Genomic DNA, 21,919 nt, shown 5'->3' with positions numbered 1-21,919 from the left:
GATTGTGGCCCAAACCATGGTAAGTATAAGAAATAATAAGGATTACAGGAGAAATCAGTCAAATAGATACTGTAAAGAGAACAGAAGAGAGAAATGGAACTAAGAAGTAGAGTTTTTAAAAGATATAATTAACAAATCTTCAGCTAGATTAACCATTAGAAATGAGGGAAATTATACATAAAAGGAGATACTACACAATGCAACAGCAACACAAGGATAGTTAAGAGTCTTACCATGAGCAATTATACCATGATAGTTATGCCAACAAATTGATAACCCAGAAGAAAGTGATAAATTCCTGGAAACATACAAACTACCGAGAGCAAATGATGAAAAAGTAGAAAATCTGAATGGACGAGTAATAAGTAAGCAGATTTCATCATTAATTAAAATCTTCCTAGAAAAACTGAGGGGAAAAAAATGGCCTCATAAGAGAATTCTGTCACACATTTTGAAAAAATTAACACCAAACTTCTCACACCTAAAAAAAAAAAAGGAGATTAAGGAATATTTCTGAAGTAATTTTATGAGGCCAGCATTATACTCGTATTGAAGGTAGATGAAGATACTATAAGAAAAGACATTTACAGATCAATAGCCTTGATGAACATAGGTACGAAAATCCTCAACAAGTGAAACCCCTAGATACAAGAATGTTTCGCTATATGTAAATCAGTAAGTATGATATTGCCATATTAACAGAATAAAGGATAAAAGCATACAATTATCTCAACATGTATGAAAAGGGCATTTCTCAAATTTACCTCCATTTTATGATTTTTAAAAGTTAACAAATTAGATATAGAAGAAATGTACGTGAATATAATAGTAGCTATAAGTAACCAGCTCAGAGCTAACATAATATCCAAGGTGAAAAGCTAAAGCTTTCCCTTTAAGATCAAAAACAAGATAAGTATGCCTATTTTCACCACTTCTGTTTAATATAAATTCTGGAAGTCCCAGCCAGAGCAAATAGGCAAGAAAAAGAAAAGGCATCTAAGTCAGAAAAGAAGAAGTAAAGTTGTCTCTATTTGTAGATGTGCTCTTACATACAGAAATCCTAGAAACTCCAGCAAAAAGCTATTAGAAATATTTAGTAAAATTTCAGGATATGAAATTAACATACAAACATCTGTTTTATTTCTATGCACTAATAACATACTATCCAAAAATGAGAATAATTCATGATAGCACCAAAAGCAATAAAATTATTAAGAATAAATTTAGTTAGCCAGGCACTAGTGGCTCATGCCTGTAATCCTAGCTACTCAGGAGGCTGAGATCTGAGGATTGCCGTTTGAAGCTAGCCTGGGCAGGAAAGTCTGAGAGACTCTTATCTCCAGCTAACCACCAAAAAGCCAAAGGGGAGCTGTAGCACAAATGGTAGAGCACTATTCTAAGCTCAGAGATAACTCCCAGGCCCTGAGTTCAAGACCCAAAACTGATATAAAAAACATGAAAGAATAAATTTAATTAAGGAGATGAAAAATATATATGCTGGCAATAAAAAGACACGAATGAAGAAATTGAAGATGACAAAAATAAGTAGATATGAGATATACAATAAGTTATCCTATGTTCATAAATTGGATGGATTAATATTATTAAAACTTTCTATACTACCTGAAATAATGGTAGTCCTATCAAAATTCCAATGACATTTTTCATTGAAATGGAAAAATTATTCTAAAATTCACATTTTAGGAACTATGAAAGATCCTTAATAGGAAAACCGATCTTGAGAAAGAAGAATAACTATTTCTCAGGGTTTTAAATTGGCAAAGTTGGGGCTAGGAAGGTGGCTCAGTAGTAGAGTGCTTTTCTCGCACGCATGAGGCCCTGGGTTCGATTCCTCAGCACCACATAAGCAGAAAAAAGCTGGAAGTGGCGCTGTGGAACAAGTGGTAGAGCGCTATCCTTGAGCTGAAAAACAGCTCCCAGGCCCAGAGTTCAGGCCCCATAACCGACAAAAAAAAAATGGCAAAGTTGTTAGAGCTGAGTTATATTCCCCACGCAAACATTATGTAATGATTATCAACCCGGCTAATACTCAATCCAGTGAGAATTCAGCGAATTAGCCACCAGGAAGACTTTGGACAACTTAAGGCCCAAACCACAAGGGGTCCTCAGATGAGTATGATTATTTAGAGTCAACTTGGCAAAGTTGTTAGAGCTGAGTTATATTCCCCACGCAAACATTATGTAATGATTATCAACCCAGCTAATATTCAATCCAGTGAGAATTCAGCGAATTAGCCACCAGGAAGACTTTGGACAACTTAAGGCCCAAACCACAAGGGGTCCTCAGATGAGTATGATTATTTAGAGTCAACTTGGCATGCCCATTTACGTGTACAATGCATCTTGATCAGTGTCATGCCTTCTATCATTCTTCCTCGCCGTCACATCTATCCCATCCCCTCCTGTTCCTGATTCCATTTTCACATATGTACATGGATGACTGTATTTGCCCACTATTCCTCTCCCCATTTGTCTCCCCACTACCCTTAATCCTCACCTCTGAAGCAAGAGGACTACAAATTCAAGACCAGCCTGTACCACATAGTGAGATCTGTATCACAAAAACAGACACCACACTGCGCTCTCTCTGCTAACAGGTGTGAGCACACAGGGAGGAAAAGTCCTGTGAGTACATAGATAGTAAATGCTAATCCCCAGACCAGGAAGAAAACCCAGGGACTGAATCAGCCTCCAAACTGTGAGAAATAGTCTTCTGTTGTTTCAACTACTCAGCTAGGCATATACAACCTAGGCGGACTCCTACATTGCCATCACCAGGTTCTAGCACTGACTTCTAGGTCATCGCTTCTTGGTGATACCAGAGATCTCCTATTATCATCACACATCTGTCTGTTCCAAACTCCAAACTCCCTTTGTTAACTGCCAAGATCCTAGGTCTTTATTTTTTTTTTTTAATTGTCAGTCATAGGGCTTGAACTCTGGGCCTGGGCCCTGTCCCTTAGCTCTTCAGTTCAAGGTGAGCGCTCAACCACTTGAGCCACAGCACCACTTCCGGTTTTCTGAGTGGTTTATTGGAGATAAGAGTCTCATGGACTTTCCTGCCTGGCTGGCTTTGAACTGTAATCCTCAGATCTCAGCCTTCTGAGTAGCTAGGATTACAGGCCTGCACCACCCCTTTTCCCATTTCTTTTCCCTAGGGTTAACAGGCACTTCTTCCAAGCATTTTTCTTTCTATAGTAAATATGCACCCTTCTTAGTGCTCAGTTTTGTAGTTTAAAACCTTTTAATGTGATCATTGGCCTTGACAGTCACCTTGTCCCCAGCCTCCACCAGCCAGACTCTGACTCTTGCCAGAGCACAGCCATTTTCTCAGTACTTTAAACAATGATCCAGAAAGCATTCTGTTCTCAGCACCATCTAGTTAGCCAATTGCTTCTTGTAGCTTCCCTTCCCTTGTAAACCTATGGCCTTTCACTGAACGGAGAAGCTAAAAGACTACAATGCTACTTACATTTGTAAATCCCTCTGCCCTTAAGTTACCTTGTTGAATATAAAAAAAAAATATTTTGCACAAAACAACTGTATGTGAAGTGCTGTGATTTGTGGAAAGGGTGCATAGCAGTCATCAGATTCTTAGGAATTTCTTACCTAATAGAGATTAACCACCAGTGCTCTGGAGACATTCCAGAGTCTTCTGGCTCTTATCACCTATTCTTTCATGACTTGGTGAAACAGAAGACTTGTGGAAAAGCGGTGATTCCAGAAATACAGAGGTTGGCATGACAGCCCCAAAGAACAGCTCGCCGGACTGACCGGACTGCCTGAGGCAGGTCCCAGGCTGAGGGGGAGCAGCATCCATACCAGCTGCCTCCTCTTGAGACATAGCTGGTTTTCTGGAACTTTCTAGTAACTGTGGCTTCCTTTTATTGTTTTATCGATCTTGTTTCCTGTTCTGAGAGTTACCCTTACAGGAAGGTGTTGACCTTTATTAAATAGCTTCAGGGGCCCAAGAAATTTGTGTGTGTGTGTGTGTGTGTGTGTGTGTGTGTGTGTGTGTGTGTGTGTGTGTGTGTGTGTGTGTGTGTGTGTGTGTGTGTGTGTGTGTGTATCTCCTCTCTTCTCTGTATTTCTTTCTCTCTGCAACCCAACTGACCACATTAGCATCTGTTTCCCCCCCCCCCCCCCCCCGAGTGTTTTTGTTTTAAATTCTTCCTTCCACTTTGTTACTAGTAAACATACAAAGAAGTATCTCTTGGGTGCTTTTCCTTTCTTTTCCTCTAAAGAAACTAATTTATAAGCCGGTTGCTGGTGGCTCACACCCGTAATCCTAGCTACTCAGGAGGTTGAGATCTGAGGATCATGGTTGAAGCCAGCCCAGGCAGGCAAATGCTGAGAGAGTCTTATCTCCAAATAACCATCAAAAAGCTGGAAATTGAGCTCAACTGATAGAGCACTACCTTTGAGCACAAAATCTCGGACAGTGCCCAGGCCCTGAGTTCAAGCCCCAGGGCCAGCACCAGAAAAAAAGGAAAAAAAGAAAGAAAAAAGAAACTAACTTGCAGTGATACGCTGCAGGTTAACAAGCGGACCAACGGGCATGTGGCCATGGCCACTATGTTGTACCTTGCCATGCTTCTCACGTGATCACACAGAAGAGTCTCTTGCAGATTCTTACTTTGTTCTGTCTATTGGCAAACAAACTAGTGGCTCCAGTGGCTTCCTAGAAATGTGTTTGCCTGTTTTCATGGCCAGCCTTTCTCCACTGCTACGGAGGGGACAGTTCCACTGAGTTGGCAGGTCGGAGCCAGCCAGATACAAAGAGATCCTCACCAAGAGTATTTCAAAGTCACGGATGTCCCTGCACCTGTTTCCTGCCGTGTGTCTGTGCTGGTTTCAGGTTTTCCAGTATACCAATCCAAACTGGGACACTGGTGGCCATCTCATGACCTCAGAGAGTTCATGTGGCTTCCCACATTGCATAAGGTATTCCCTGGGAGCCGCTGACAGGGTGGAAAAACTCTACCCCTCCATGGCTCTTGCTAGACCTGTTTTTGCCAGACTGTGTCTCATGAGCCCAAAGTGGAAGATCTTTCTGGTGCCAACTCTGGCTTCTACCACTTGTCAGTCCTGGAGAGAGCCACCAACCACATTTTCCCTCACCTCTCACCCTCTGGGGATAGACGTGGAGGAGCCTAGGCACCTGCTTCTAGTAGTTACTCAGAAACTTGGTGTTATTTAGTTGGGTGTGTATGTTTGAGAAGGAGGTTGATTTGTCTTTAAGCCAATTTTTTTGAGTCTTTCTGGCATTAGAAATGGTTTCCAGGATGTAAAGCAGAAACTGCTGCTGTGTTTGCTTTCAATCCTACTCAAGGTCCTTGCTCTTCTGTTATTGCTGGGCTGTGGGACCAAAGCCACTGTGGGGATGGCTACAAAGACATTTTTTTATCTCAAATGTCAGCCAAACTCTCCTTTAGAAATTCACACTAAAGACCTGTGGAGATGCCACATTTGATATTTGAGAGAGACAAACAAGCTCAGAAATGTTTCATTAATTGGTTGCCAGATACTGTCTTAAGACAAGAGATTGAGATCCTGTCATCCTGAAATATGTAGTCCAATGACAGATAAGAAGATCACTGCTGTTAAATAAGGCACTTCATTACGTAGAGTAGAAACCACCCTAGAACATACGTGGACCATGGGTTGAAGGCATGGCTCAATTGGTAGAGTGCCAGTCATGTGTAAGTAAGCTGAATAAATGTGAGGTCCTTGAGTTCAAGCCCCAGAAATGGCAGCAAAAGGAAGACAGAAACAGAGAGAAACAAGGTCAGAGAGAGAGAAAGAAAGTGAGAGAAAAAAGAGAGAGTAAGAGAAAGAAATATAGAAAGAGGAAGAAAAGGAAGGAAGGAGGGAAGGAAGGAGGGAGGGAGGAAGGAAGGAAGGAAGGAAGAAAGAAGGAAGGAAGGAAGAGAAGCATAGAGGGAAGGAAAGAAATATGGATGAATTAGCCCAGAGAGAAGGATAAAGACCCACTGGCTGGGGTAACTTCCCATTTCTGGCTTTGTTTACAGGGACAGCATGCAAGATTCAAGAAGTACGTGGGGCACAGTGCTCATGTCACCAATGTTAGATGGCTGCACAATGACTCTGTGCTACTCACGGTGGGCGGTGCAGACACAGCCTTGATGATTTGGACCAGGGAGTTTGTGGGGACCCAGGAGAGCAAGCTGGTAGACAGTGAGGAGTCAGACACAGATGCTGAGGAGGATGGAGGTGAGTCCCCACCCGCCACATGCCTCTCTCGCTGACTGCACCTTCCTCCATTGTCCCTTCCCAAGCCATTGCAAACCAACTGGCTCCCCAATCTCCTTCTGTTGTTTGAGGCTATGACAGCGACGTTGCTAGAGAAAAGGCCATTGACTACACTACCAAGATCTATGCCGTGAGCATCAGGGAGATGGAAGGCACCAAACCACACCAGCAGCTGAAAGAAGTATCCGTGGAAGAAAGGTATGGTGTTGCCAGGTTTGTCTGCATTTGCCTTACTTGACAAGAAACTTATGTGAACCAGAATGGATTTTCCTTACCCTCAAAGCTGATACTGAAACAACTCTTTTCCACCCAGAATCTTAACCTATACACAAACTTAAGCTAAATAACATCGCCTGATTGCCTTTGTGACACAGCCAGGGGTGGCTGAGATTTTTATACCAAGGAGTTGGCTATGGAGCTAGGAAATTTGGTTGGACTACATTTGTCTTAGCTGGAAGTCCAGGGGCTGCCCTAAATGTGATGGCTATCAGAGTGTTGCTCACTAACAGTATAGGAGGGAGGGTTTCTGAAGTGTTGGAGGGGGATTTGTGGATTTGTGGGAGATTTAGGTATGCTCTGTTATTTGGGATTCTTTCTCTTCCAGTGTCTACTTGCCCACATTTGTTCGGTAGAGAGAGGGGGTTTGGTGATTCCAGGCCTGACCCATTTGTTTTTGTTGCCTTGAATGCAAAAAGAGGATTCCTAGTCTTATATTACGCCTTTTGATGTGTTCTTTTAAGTACTGCTAAGAAATATTTGAGCCAGACATGATAGCACAGCCTATAATCCCAGCAAGTGGGGAGGTGTAAGCAAGAAGATCATGAGACTGTGCCCAGCCTGGCCTACATAGCAAACTTGAACAAACAAAGATAAATTGGGAAAGATTTTAGAATTTCTAAAAAGCAGCGCTCATGGTTACATAATTTACCATGTTCTTACTTAAGGGGGAAATACGAAGTAAAAACTAACACCTCAGGAGAATTTCAGGGATATCAAAGATGTATAAGGAATTCTCTGAGAGCTCTTCACATTGTGGTAGGCTCAGTATTCACCATTGGTGTTGTGAAGTATAATGTAGGATTGAAGTTGCTGCTTGCTCTTGTAGGGCTTTGTGCCTAGTAATAACTACTTCATAAATATGACCTATCAGTACTTACCCTAGGTGTATATTTAGATACAATGTGACTTCACTGCATTGGGCTTCAGCTCAGAGAAAGATGCTGAGTTTGGCGGCAGTGGGCCTGCTCCTGGGAAGATGGACTGTGATTCAGAGAAGCCCTAGCCCTTCCCTTGCATCGTCGGGAGGTATTACAGTGAAGGGTCAGCATTTTTGGATTAAAAGAAATAGTTTTTTTGCAGTGTTTTATATAGTTAATTTTTCTGGCAATATGTTAAAGGATTTAATTCTAAGCATTAAGAAAAAAAGAACCATATGTGTAGAAGTACTCGAATAGGCCTCCTAGTAAACTAATCCACTCTATCAAACAACATTTGGCCCAAATTAAGCATTCCTTTGCAAAATAAATGGTCTACCCTTTCCACTTTCACATTCCATGATGAAAGGCATTGGCTTGGCTACTCTTCCAAGATTATGCCTAGTGATTTCTACAAAATGTAGTGTTATATTATGCTGGGATTTAGACCAGTTAGTAAATACAGTCATCTAACCAAAGCCCTAATTCCTAAATACTACAGCTGATTTTAGACTTAATCCATTGCTCATCAAAACCCCTTCTTGCCTCACTGTTTCTTTTTACAATTCCATCAAATGTTACACTTTTCATCCTAGAGGATAGACAGTCTTAAGAATTTTCCATTTTGAAATTCAAAATTTTTAAATGAAATAAAAATTTGGAGCTATCTTATTTTCTTCACCATGCTAGATTTCAAAATTGTCATACAGTAGGACACACCGAATCAACTTTGTGTGTGTGCATGCAACATGCACGTGCGTGCACGCATACCAGTCCTAGGGCTTGACTTCAAGGCCTGGGAATTGTCCCTGAGCTTTTATGCTCAAGGCTAGCACTCTACCACTTGAGCCAGAACTTCACTTCTAGTCTTTTTAGTGGTTAGTGGTTAGTCCTGCCTGGACTGGCTTTAAACTGCAATCCTCAGATCTCAGCCCCCTGAGTAGCTAGGATTACAAGTGTGAGCCACTGGCACCCAGCTAAATCAACCCCATTTAGCAAAAGGAAAAGAATATTCCATGATTTTATGGTATAAGCATTTTGGTACTTTTGTGGCACTTTTAAAAAATAATTTACCCTATAATACACAGAGTGAAGAAAACCATTTTAAGATAAGTATAAGGTCCAGAGAAATACCCAAGCTTTCTCTATAGAGAGCAGCTTCCTTGATAACTTAAACTTGATGGCATCAGTTTGCAGAAGGAGCTATAATCAGAGAGACAGTGCCAGCCACACAGCATGCTGGGAGCAGAATGTGCCCACACCCGACAGGGAAGCCAACCCAGAGCTGTAGGTGAGGTTTGTCTTAGCAGTCTGTGGAGGAAAAACATAATCAGAACCAAGAACAATCTGTCTCTCCCCATACTGGCCAATACTTGCAGGGATCTGCAAGTAGATAGGAAGCTCCTGAACTATGACACAGAAAGAAGTCAGACAAGGCAGGGCAGTTACGGGATCTGTGAGAAGCAGAGGGCGAGATACACATGGGGAAAGACTGAGCCCTAAGGGCAAAAGGCAAGTGAGTAGGATTCATAGGTGGAACCCTACTGTACATCTCAGGCTTCATGGGTAGAAAATGGGCTCATGGACTCCAACCTCTTGGGAAATTGCTGCAGGTGCCTCACACATTGGGAGTGTGAAGCCCAACAGTAGCCTAGGTTTCCTTGGGACTCTTTGGAGCTCCAATCAGCAGCTCCTGAGCCACTTCCCTCTGACTTAGGCCTGCTGATTCAAGACCTGCTTTATCATCCCTCAGTGTATAATGCCTGCAGTTACCTGGGTGCCTTTCCCAAACACCTGGGCCAAGACACACACCAATGGGTCTAAGAGCTGAGCACGCAAGGACCAATGGAGAAGTGTACTTGGAATGCTCCTCTGTTCAGGGTCCTATATTTTGCCTTTTAGAGATAGTTTAGGCAGTTCTCTGTCATTTAAATCCTTTTCCACTTTCCAAAAATAGTTAGAAAAAGCCAGATGAGTGCAACACCTGTCAAACCAAGAAAATGTCTGGAAGACAGCTACACATTATACATCAGTCATTTTTAAAAATTATATCTTCATTATCTTTAAGTAGCTGTACAAACGAGTTACCACTCAACACATCAGTTTAGAAGTAGATGTATCTTGATCAATGTCACCCCTTTCATCATTCTTTCCCATCTCTCCCAACCCAGCTCCGCTCCTTAATTTTCTTACTTTCATAAGCTATGCATTACATCAGTTTTGAGTTTGGGGTTTTTGTTTGTTTGTTTGTTTTTGTCAGTCATGTGTCTTGAACTCTGGGCTTGGGCACTGTCCCTGAGCTCTTTAGCTCAAAGCGAGCGCTCTACCACTTGAGCCATACTGCCACTTCTGGTTATCTGGTGGTGAATTGGAGATAAGAGTCTCATGGACTTTCCTGCCCAGGCTGGCTTTGAACTGTGATCCTCAGAACTCAACCTCCTGAGTAGCTAGGAGGCCCCGATGCCCATCATCAGTTATTTTTATTTTATTTTCCTGATTCTTAAAGTACAAGATAGTCATGTTTCATCTCTTAATTCAGCTCTTAATTATTGGTTTAAAAATAGTCTTGTGACTTCAGAGCATGCTTTCTTGTGCAATTTCAAACATACTATAAATTCTTGTTCTTCTGAAGTCAGCATACTCTTCACTTCCAATCTTTTGAGAAGTGAGAAAACCACTATAGTTTCTCAGAATAGTGGCCTCTACCTCTCAGGTCTGCAGTTTGTATGGTTCTCCTCTGCCACCGCATTGCTGCTGCCTGGCTTCCTTGACTTAGGCTTAGTCAGCCAGTCCCCAACCTCGAGTGAACCTGCCATTCAGTTGCTGTGTGTAGCGTATGCCTGAGGAAAGTCCTGAAATCTTTTCCAATTAGGGAATCCATGATTTTCACACCACATCTGGATTTTCTGGGGCTGCCACACACTGCTTCCTTCATCCATGGCTGACTCAGTTCTAATTCTGGTCAAGAACATCCTTTCCAAACCTTCCAAACCTCTGCCTCCCAGGTTCCCAACTCCAAACTGACATGTCCCTTGCCCTCCACTTTTGACCGAATCTCCTGCTTTTCCCAGATCATGCTTATTTCATCCATCTGCAGACAAATTACTTAATAGATACCAGAAATGTCAGGAAGTTCTTTCTAAAAAAAAGGATGCAGGGCGGGGGGGAGGGGGAGGTGGTGGTGGTGGTATCATTTTCTTCAAGCAATTTAAGGTATAAAACACTAACCTTCGAAGCCATGTGACTTCACATCAAATCCTGCACTGACCTAAGGCATGTTCTTTTCTTTCCTCAGGAAGACCTGGGGCTTGTGGCCAGCCTCTCCAGCTTTATCTCAATCTGAAAAGGTCATTTGTCCCTTGAAATAATGAAATTGAAAGGCTATTTTAAAAACATAAATTTTATTGTCTTGGAACTGGTTTAATGTACTTATTGATTATAAGTGCTTTTAGCAATTATGATACTACTTTATTCACCAATTTATCAAATATATTTAGTCAAATTTGTTCAGATGTCTTATTTGGGCAAGTAATATTACATAATCATCTTACTTTCTTTTCTTTCTTTTTCTTTTTTCTTTTTTTTGTCAGTCGTGGGGCTTGAACTGTGGGCCTGGACACTGTCCTTCAGCTCTTCAGCTCAAGGCTACCTCTACCACTTAAGCCACAGCTCCACTTCTGGTTTTCTGGTGGTTTATTGGAGATAAGAATCTCACAGACTTTCCTGCCTGGGCTTTGAACCATGATCCTCAGATCTCAGCCTCCTGAGTAGCTAGGATTATAGGCGTGAGCCACCAGCTCCGAGCTTCATCTTAATTTCTAAAAAGAACCTTTGGGAAACACTGGGGGGGGGGAGAGAGAGAGAGAGAGAATCAACCCATAGGAGTTGGAGGCATGGCTCAGTTGAGCAAATGTATCAGATACCAAGTTTAAGTCCCATGCCCAGACCTAAAATTAAAAGAAGAGGGAGAAAAGAAACAATATATGTTTGGTTTTTGTTGGTTATGGGGCTTGAATCCAGGGCTTGAGTGCTGTCCCTGAGCCTCTTTGTGCTCAAGGCTAGTGCTTTACCACTTGTGCCAAAACACCACTTCCAGGTTTTGAGTGATTAACTAGAGAGTAAGAGTCTCCCAGGGACTTTTCTGCCTGGGCTGGCTTTGAACCATGACCCTCAGATTTCAGCCTCCTGAGTAGCTAGGATTACAGGCATGAGCCACCAGCACCCGGCTAGAAACAGTATTTTTATATACTTTATCATTCAAAGTTTGCATACTAGTTAAATGTTATTTGCATCCCTACATCTGCAATACAATTTGAAAAATCATTTTTAAAAAATTTCTGTCCTCCAAATAACACCATAAAAAAGTTTTAACAAGGATTTATATTAAGTATAACAGGTTTAAAGTAGGAGGAAAAAGAAAAATATAGAGTACCAGAGGCTCATGCCTGTAACCCTAGCTAGCAGGAAGCTGAGAGCTGAGGCTCATGGTTCAAAGATAGCCCAGCAGGAAAGTCTGTGAAACTCCTATCTCCAGTTAATCACCAAAAAGCTGGAAGTGGAACTGTAGCTCCACTGATAGGTAGAGCATTAGCCTTGAGTAAAAAAAGGGAAAGCACTCAGGCCCAGAGTTCAAGGCCCAGTATCCGAGAGAGACAGACAGACAGGCAGGCAGACAGGCAGGCAGGCAGGCAGACAGACAGGCAGGCAGGCAGGCAGGCAGGCAGGCAGGCAGGCAGGCAGGCAGGCAGCAGACAGACAGACAGACAGACAGACAGGTTTTTTAACTTCAAGATAGCCTCCATCGAAGGCTTTTGTTTTAAAGGAAAATGGCATTTAATGACAGTTTGATATCAACTTTGTTACTACTAGTAAGTATTATCTTTCCAAAATGTGAGCCTTTGATATCTTTCTATTCCCTTGGCTACATAGTTCTGGATAATCTATGAATTTCAAAAGAAACGTAGACTCAATGAGAGTCAAGGCAAAATGCAGCTCCCCTTAGAGTTCCTCTTATATTTGAAGATCCAATATTTGGCAAGGTGGCTCTGTGGGAGAGTCCTTGCCTTGCATGCATGAGGCCCTGGGTTCGATTCCTCAGCACCACGTAAGCAGAAAAAGCTGGAAGTGGTGCTGTGGCTCAAGTGGTAGAGCACTAGCCTTGAGCTGAAGAATTGAAGGGCAGTGCCCAGGGCTAGAGTGCAGGCTCCACGACTGACCCCTACCCCCCCACCCCCCCACCCCCGCAAAAAAAAAAAGAATCCAATATTTACCTTGAAAGTAGCTGGCTACCTTCTTGCAAAGATTTGACTATGTCCTGTGCTTCAATCCCACTTCTGACACCAGTACGCTTTTAGTCTTCATATCTGCACAGTGATGTAAGTAGTTGTACATAAGTTAGAGATTGTAAATTTTCTTTAATTTTGAGACTTTCGAAAGTGATAGGATTCCATGAAGCAGCAGCTCATAAGCATTTCCTTTGGCATTGTGTGGCTCCCACTGTTCCTAATGAGTTTCAGATTGTTCCTGGTGAGACACAGAAATAGGCTTAGGAGCATTTTTTTCAAGCCCAGGAGGCTTTCTTTACTATTTTCCTGAGTTGGTTTTTTTTTTCGTTTTGTTTTGTTTTTTGTCAGTCGTGGGGCCTGATCTCTGGGCCTGGGTGCTGTCCCTCTGCTCTTCAGCTCAAGGCTAGCACTCTACCACTTGAGCCACAGCACCACTTCCAGTTTTTTCTGCTTATGTGGTGCTGAGGAATCGAACCCAGGGCCTCATGCATTCAAGGCAAGCCACCTTCCCAGTCCCCTGATTGGGTTTTTTTTTTAAAGCTCTATAACATTCTGCCTTCTAAATCCTCCCAAAACACATCCAAATGTGACATGCCTTAGCTGCTCAAGGAGTAATATGACAGACACTCCTGACGCACTTCAGTGTGTCTGCCATGAAGTCAGAGAAACTGACTTTTACTTCAACAGTCTGTCTCAGCAGGCTCAAGGCAGGGGATGAAGATGGCTTCCTTCATTATTCCTCTGGCTGTGCCTTTTCTGATCACAAATTCTGTGAAAGTACCATTTCTATTTCATCTACTTCCTTATCTCTAAAATCAAGAGTATTCTGGCATTCAGTAAATATTTTCTAAATGATGAAGGAAGTTAATCATTAACCAAGATTTAGCTTCTTTACCAGTGGTATATGTAGATTATATATGGAAGTCTGAGATCTTGCTGCTATGCTGGCTTTGAAACTCAAAATCTAGCATGAAAATTCCTGCCTGTAGGTAATTGGCACTTCCAGTGGTCAAGTTGTGATTATCATCTGGCTTCTGCCATTAGACAATTTCTAACAATGGCCAGAAACAGAAAGGCCCTTACCTCTAGTGTACATCTCAAGAGCTTTTGTCTTTGTCTGGCAGAGAATTAGTGACAATAAGGTATTTAGGAGGGGTCCAGAGATCAGGCACCTTTTCTTTATCACTCATATATGCTGAAAATCCTTCCCATGTGTGGATGAGTGGGGCCTACAACAGCCCCATGAATAAGGACTCCTCCAGATGCCAGTGGCCCTTGTAACACTCACCCACATTTGGCTGATCTCAGCCATCAGTGTCCCAGCATCGGTCAGTAACCCCTCACTGTGGACCTGCAGGCAAGTCAGGATCTTGAAGGATAAGTTTTGTTTTTCTAAAGTGTGTCTTCTCTGAGCTTTGCCAGTTCTCTTTACTTCCTTCACTTCCTAGCAACAACAACTTTTGTATACTGGATAGTCATCTTGGATTAAAAGGGTTTGAGCCTCACGGACCTAGGACTGGAGCATTGTACTAACTAGAATCTCTATTCTGTGGACTGTCACAAACTGCCTTCTATCACAAAGACAGCTCACTCTCTATCCATCCCAGCTGCCAGCACAGAGAACACTCAGAGATGCAGTGCCAGAATTATTCTTAGCATGGATTATAGAGAAGGAATCTGTGAGTATTCCCTTACATTAATACTTTAGACCTTCTGGTGCATAATCACTCTCAGTCTACATAGCATGTGTTCCTAAGGAAGCCATAGAACTTTGACCAAACCAAAATGAGAAGCACATTTTGAGCCTTTTAAACCTCAGAATCCCTCCATCAGTGAAGTGACAGGTGCCAGCTTCAAATGACCTTAGAATTGTATTCTGACATTGAAGTTTTCCCAAACATTTTGTTAAACTGTGCCTATAGCTAAATGGATATTGCCTAAACTTTGTCTTTAATTTTGTTCCTTTTCTTGAGTTGATTTGGATAGGTTTATGAGCCTAAGCTAAAATCTTTCTTTCTATGAAAAAAACTGTATTCCATGGTTTATAAAGAAATGTTAATGTGGTTTTTACTATGGTTTTATTTGTTCTGATTGTTTATACTTTGCTCTGATTTTATCTGATTTTGTTCTGATTTTTGTTTCAGTCCCAAATTATTAGCCTTCTGTAATTCTTGAATCCTTAATACACGGCATGGATGAATAGATAGAGATAGATAGATAGATAGATAGATAGATAGATAGATAGATAGATAGATAGACAGACAGACAGACAGACAGACAGACAGACAGACAGACAGACAGACAGACAGACAGTAGCTATCACCAGTTTCCAGACTTGATTCCTAGGGGTTGGTGCTATACCTGTTGTTATACCACCATGTGCCCAACACAGATACTTGCCTATAGGATGTAGCAAACAAATATCTCGGATGAGTAGGCTGAATGACCTTCCCCTCCTTCCTCTCCCTCTCCCTCCCCTCTCTCATTCTCTTTCTCACTCTCTCAAACCTTCTTCTTTTTCTCTTTCTTCCTTCCTTTCTTCCTTTCTTTCTTTCTTCCTTCCTTCCTTTCTTTCATTCTTTCTTCTGGGTTTGAACTAAGAGCTTTATATTCTTGCTTGACTTCTTTTTTTTCATTTTTGGTCGGTTGTGGGGCCTGAACTCCGGGCCTGGGTGCCATCCCTCAGCAATTCAGCTCAAGGCTAGCTCTTTACCTCTTGAGCCATAGCGCCACTTCCAGCTTTTTCTTTTTGTTTATGTGGTGCTGAGGAATCGAACCCAGGGCCTCATGCATGCAAGGCAAGCACGTTGAGCCAACCTCCCAGCCCCCTTGCTTGACTTCTTCATTTAAGGCTGGAGCTCTACCTCTTGAGCCATACCTCCGCTCTACAGTTTTCTGCCCCAGGTGGCTGCCAACCTCAATTCTCAGGTAGCTCTCACCTGCAGTAGCTACCAAGACCCACTAGCTACTTTTCTTGGTAAGTAAATGAACCCATGTACAGAATGCTTTGTAAACCCTTGCCTTCTCAGCAGCCATATCTACCTTCATTGTATTCGCACCTGTGATGGTCTTTGCAGGAAATGGCACTGCCGGCACAAAAGCTGAGAACCCTCCCGCCTGTCTGTGAGATGCTCTGGGGTTAATTTTTTAAAAAACTTCATCTTATCTCTCCAATAGGCACTGACATATTTGTATAGTTTGTATAGTTTTAATATATGTAATCCCAGATAAAAGAAACTGAAAAGAAACTTGTGTCACCATCAACATCACATTATTTTATATACAAAGCTTCTTTGGCAGTAAGTTTAGATGTAACAAAGAACGTGCTCACTAGTGACAGTATAAAAAAAATAAGAAAGATTTAGACAAATTTTCTCAAGTTAAAACACACCACCATATATAGGCAATCCCAGTTTCTCTTCTAACCTTTTATGCTATGTTTGGATATAGAAATCTGCTGGGAGAACCTGCCCCCAATTTGGGGGAAAAAAATGCTTACTTAATCAGTCACTGTGTGGGAATTTCAAGCTTGCCCAAGGCGTGATGAGCATGAAGAAGGCAGACAATGACTCTCTCCAGGCAGGGCCATGGTCATGTCCACCGGCCAGTAAACAGCCTCTGCTTCTAGCATTTTCTTCAGCTCTGACAGAGGCCCTTTGTCATCCAGGATCAATAGCTGCTTTGTGAGCTTGTATTGTTAGCGTTGTTAAGAACTGACAATCCTGCTAAGCAAGCACTGCTGAATTTGTGCTACTGAGACCCTCAAAACTGCCAAATCCTGTCTTGATGCTTAGCCCAATAAACACACAGCAACCTTTAATCCTACATTTCCATTTCAGTTGTGAGGAAAGACTGACTGACCTTCACAAGGCTTTTAGTGCAGAGAGCGGCAGAGACTTACATGTTGTATAAATGCTCAGCTCAGCCCTCACCGTGGGAGAAAGTGTTGGGGGGGTGGGGGGGGGGCAGTGAGCAGGGAGGTGGGGGGGGAGAGGGGGAGAGCTGCATCCTGCTCTTGAGAACCTTTGTCTGGATTGAGTTCTCCTTCCTCCTCCACCCCTTGATTCTGCAAGAGTCCTGCACTCAGAGCTGCTCAGAGCAGGTAGAGCATACCAAGACTTTTGAGTTTTCTTCCAGTGGGAGGAAGGAATTGAGATTGTATTATCTATTACATCTTGAAATCATTAGATTAATCATTTTCAATGCCTATGTTTAGGTGGAAGACTCCACAAAAACCTGAATAATTAGTTGATTTTTAGAGTTAATTTAGGGCTATTTTTTGGGGGCGGGAATCCAGTCATGGGGCCTGAACTCTGGGCCTAGGCGCTGTCCCTCAGCTCTTCAGCTCAAGGCTAGTGCTCTACCACTTGAGCCATGGCGCCACTTCCCGCTTTTTTCTTTTTGCTTATGTGGTGCTGAAGAATTGAACCCAGGGCCTCAGGCATGCAAGGCAAGTGCTCTACCACTGAGCCACCTTCCCAGCCTAGGGCTATTTTTATAAATGCTTTTCCTTTCGTTTTCTGTGTTGGTTTGAAGCAAAGCAGTGACTTCTACGTACCTGATAATTTTAGGAATCAAAACTGCCATTCATTACAGAATAGTTTTTTCACTTTTTGTCACAAACAGTATGCCAGGGCAAAATAATCTATAAGAAAGTGCTAAAAATAGAAAATGATTTTTAAAAGACTGATATACCTAGGAAATCACACTCCTACACTATAACAAGTTGAATTAAACCTATGCGTTCTTGGAAATTAAACAAAATAACAAACAAAAAACAAAACCAAACTAGGCACCAGTGGCTCATTCCTGTAATCATTGCTATTCTGGATGCTAAAATCTGATTATCACTGTTTAAAGCTAGCTCAAGCATGAAAGTCTATAGGACTCTTATTTCTAATTCACCAAAAAGCTAGAAGTAGAGGTGTGGTTCAAGTGGTAGAGCACCAGCCTTGAGCAGAAAAGCTAAGGGAAAGTACCAAGGCCCTGAATTCAAGCCCTAGTACCAGCACACACACACACACACACATGCACGCATGCACGCACGCACGCACACATGCACACACAAACTGGGCATAAGGCATAGTGACTCATGCTTGTAATCCTAGCTACTCAGGAGGCTAATGTCAGGATTGTGGTTTGAGGTCATTCCAGACAAAAAGTTTGTGAGATCCCTCCCATCTCTACCATAAAGGAAGAAGCTAGGCCAGGAGCCAGTGGCTCATGCCTGTAATCCCAGCTACTTAAGAGGCTGAGATCTGAGAATCATGGTTCAAAGCCAGCCTGGGCAGGAAAGTCCGTGAGATTCCTATCTCCAATAAACCACCAGAAAACCAGAAGTGGTGCTCTAGCCTTGAGCTGAAGAACTCAGGGACAGCACCCAGGCCCAGAGTTCAAGCCCCACAACCAACCAAAAACAAAAAGAAAGAAAGAAGCTAAGTACAGTGATATACCTGTCATCCCAGCCAAGCTGGAAACATCTAGGCCTAGGCAACAAAGAAAATCCTATTTAAAAATAATGAGAATAAAAAAGGTTAGACGTATGGCTCAAGTAGTAGTGCCTAGCAAATGTAAGGTCCTGAATTCAAACTCCAGTACTACAAAAAAGGGAAAAAAGCATTAAAAATAGCTAAGCAGGCTGGGCACCCGTGGTGCTTAGCTACTCAGGAAGCCAATATCTGAGCATTATGGTTCAAAGCCAGCCCAGGCAGGAAAACCCAAGAGGCTCCTCTCTCCAAGAAAAGATAGAGCTCAAGTGGTAGAGCTCTCAGTTCAAGTTCAGGATGACCAGCGTGTACACATGTGCATGCGCACAATCACACACACACACACACACATACTGCAAGCACTTTTCTATCAAAAAGAAGAATCTCAGCAGGCACATGGCTCACACTTGTAATCCTAGCTCCTTAATAAATGGAAATCAGGAGAGAAAGTTCAAGGCTAGCCTCAAAATAGAACAAAACCCTATCTTAAAAATAAGATAGGTCCGGGGCTGGGAAGGTGGCTCAGTGGTAGAGCGCTTGCCTTGCATGCATGAGGCCCTGGATTCCATTCCTCAGCACCACATAAGCAAAAAGAAAAAAGCCAGAAGTGGCGCTGTGGCTCAAGTGGTAGAGCACTACCCTTGAGCTAAAGAGCTGAGGGTCAGCACCCAGGCCCAGAGTTCAGGCCCCACGACCGGACCCCCAAAAATAAAAAATAAAAATAAATAAGATAGGTCCAATTCAAATGGTAGAATACCTGACTTGTGAACTTGAAGCCTTAACTTGAAAACATAGCAGTGAGCCAGATTTTTGCATTTCTCAACCTTCTACCCTATACTCTTGGTAGATAGCTTTTCTTTCATCCTCCTTTACTAAAACAGAAGCCATTGGACATAAACTCTGTCCTAACAGTTTTCTTTCTCTTTGATTTTGCATCCCATCTTCCACCTACATAAATCATTCACCTCCTTCCTTCTCTTCCCAGACCAGATGAGTTCAAGCCTGAGCCCACAGCGGTGTTTGGACTCCTCCTTCTGTCCATTGGTGCCTCATTGTCTCTTCTTGTGTCACTGCTCCATAATGGGAGCCATCCACTTCTCCAAGAAACACATTCTAGTCTTTCCAGCCCCATCCAGATCCCTTCAGGAAAAAGCAAATCCCTGTATCTTACACAATTTACAGACAGACCTCCCTTCTCTCCCCCTCCATCTCTCCTCATCTAGGTTTCCCAAAGCATTTCTTTTACCCATTATCCCTTTAATTTGTTTTCTGTCCCTTCCATTCTGCTGATATGGGGACTTTCTGATTGTCTAGTTCTATCAGCTCCCCTATCATTGTCTGGCTTAACCTGTTTACTCTGGATTTGTATTGTGCAATGCATTATGATGGGGAGAGGCCCAATGGAGAGGGTTAATGAAGATGAAGACACTTTATAAGCATGTATGAAAACAGAACCATGAAACCTATTATATCTATGTCTATAGCTATATGTAGATATAGATAGATAGATATCTACACACACAATGAAATCTGTTATTGATGTATATATATATATTTATTTATTTATTTTAAATACATTTTAATTTGTTTTTTGCAGTCCTGGGATTTGAACTCAGGGCCTCATGCTTACTAGGCGGGTGCTCCACCACTTAAGCAAGGCCTCCAGCCTTGAAATAGTTTTAAGGAAGGAAAGTGGGGGAGGAGAGTGATGAAAGGTAGCTTTGGTATGGTTTGAGATGAGTACATTAGATACATGTATGGAAATGAAAACACCTTTATTCAACTAATAAAAGAGGTCCAGCAGGCAGGAGCCTTAGCTTGTGAGTATATAAGCAAGTACTTTCAAGGCTATACTGCATTCTACTCAAACAGGACAGTGTGAAAGGCTGATCTCTCACTGCTTCATAAACATGGAAGACACTGTCACACTGTGGGAATAATTGCATTGTAATTATTCTTAATTTGTTTGAATGTTGTTTTAGTCCTCTAATCATTCCCAGAGGGCTGCCAGAATTCAGTATGTGAAAGGGTGCACTGAATCCGCAAAGTCTGCAGCTGCTGGTGTCAGCCCTTTTCCAGCCCATGTTTTATTTCAGATTATAATTTTGCCCTTAGGAAATAGCGTTTAAATATTATATACGTATGTATGTACATATACATACATATGTATATGATTTTTCTAGAAGCTGAATTTAAAAGGTTAAGAGATAGTGAAATTAATTTTTGGAATATACTTTAAGAATATACTAAAACTATCTTAAACTATAATCAAGGTAAGAATGAGTCGTTCTCTATTCTTTGTAAGGCTAGCTTTATAGCCAAACTTATAGGCACACATGTGTAATCCGATACTTGAGAGGCTAAGGCAAGAGGATTGTGAGTTCAGGGCCATCCATGATGATCTCAGGAAGCAATTCTAAAATAGACTAAGATCTAAAGTTAGCTCTTTTTCCCAAAACAGGAGCAGGGTTTTTTTGTTTGTTTGTTGGTTTGTTGGTTTATTTTGAGGTTGTATTGTATTTGTTTTTTGGTTTTGTTTTTTGGTGCTGATCTTAGTGCTTGAACTCTGGGCCTAGGCACTATCTCTGAGGTGTTTTTGCTCAGGACTAGCTACAGCTCCACTTCCCCCATTTTTGGTGATTAATTGGAGATAAGAATCACACAGACTTTCCTGCCGTGGCTGATTTCGAATTGTGAACCTCCTCTCTCAGCCTCTTGAGTAGCTAGGATTACAGAAGTGAGCCACCAGTGCCTGACACATTTTGGAATCCAAGCAAAGCTATAGTTCCTCCAAGAACACTTTGAACATGGAATGGCTTCAAATTTGCATTTTGTGGCTAATTGGAGCCGAGTTTTTCTACTCCCACAGCACTCTACAAAATCTGCTGAGGGAAGCGTCCTGTCTCACCTGCCCTCACACCTCACCGCCCCTGTTGGCTCTCACTGCGGCTCATCATGAGTTATAGCACGTCACTGCTAAAACGTTCTTAGTTGCTTGAGTTCTGGACTCTTGACTGGAGCTAGTCAGCTTTGCACCTGCCCCTGCTTTGCCAGTTTACACCTTGGGGAGGAGGGTCAAGCAAAGAGAAAACACTACTAAGACATTCACCACCCCGTGGAGGCCTTTGTGGGATGAGAATGTGTGTTAGGACAACACCCCACTCAAGTGAGCCTAAGCTTTCTCTTCAGAAGCCTGACTGCTGATACTGAGACTGCAGCCAGGACTGACTTTCCCATGGCCTTGCCCCCACAGAATATGCCATGAGGTAGGCCTGCCTAGAGATGTGGACAGATCTTCAGCACCTGTACGCCACCTCCAGCACTGGGCCTCAGAACTGAACCGCCTCCTTAGTCAGTGAGCCACACATAGGATTTGCAGACCTCTCCTTGGGTTTCCTGCCTTCACCCACTGCCTTGGCAGAGCCTCTACCTGCTCCTCTGGAGCTCAGGCCTTCATCCTTCACCCTCGCTCAGGATTATCCACGTGTTTGTTCTTGCAGGCTTCCTACTTACATTTCCTGCCCAGTGCAAGCTCTCTTCCTTGTTCTCCTGAGTTACCTCAAATCCCTATTTCCTTCTGTGTCCCTGCTTCTCACCCCACAAGCCCAGCCTTTCACCCTCCCCGCTCTTAACCTCATTGGGTCTCTTGTTGGGTCTTACT

General features: G+C 42.5%; 1 protein-coding gene across 1 annotated transcript in view; it reads left to right on the top strand.

Moving 5' to 3' along the window:
• Positions 1 to 21,919, top strand: part of Eml6 (EMAP like 6) — a 244,991-nt gene that overhangs the window by 198,543 nt on the left and 24,529 nt on the right. The window contains exons 26-27 of the mRNA XM_042691135.1: positions 6,054 to 6,255; positions 6,366 to 6,492. Coding sequence (XP_042547069.1) covers positions 6,054 to 6,255; positions 6,366 to 6,492 — 329 coding nt within the window. The remainder of the gene's footprint in view (positions 1 to 6,053; positions 6,256 to 6,365; positions 6,493 to 21,919) is intronic.

Source organism: Dipodomys spectabilis, unplaced genomic scaffold (assembly GCF_019054845.1).
Source record: "Dipodomys spectabilis isolate Male_0828 unplaced genomic scaffold, ASM1905484v1 ptg000141l, whole genome shotgun sequence".
Lineage (NCBI taxonomy): Eukaryota > Metazoa > Chordata > Mammalia > Rodentia > Heteromyidae > Dipodomys > Dipodomys spectabilis.
The sequence above is the reverse complement of the archived record's forward strand: the minus strand, read 5'-3'. Positions and strand labels throughout refer to the sequence as shown.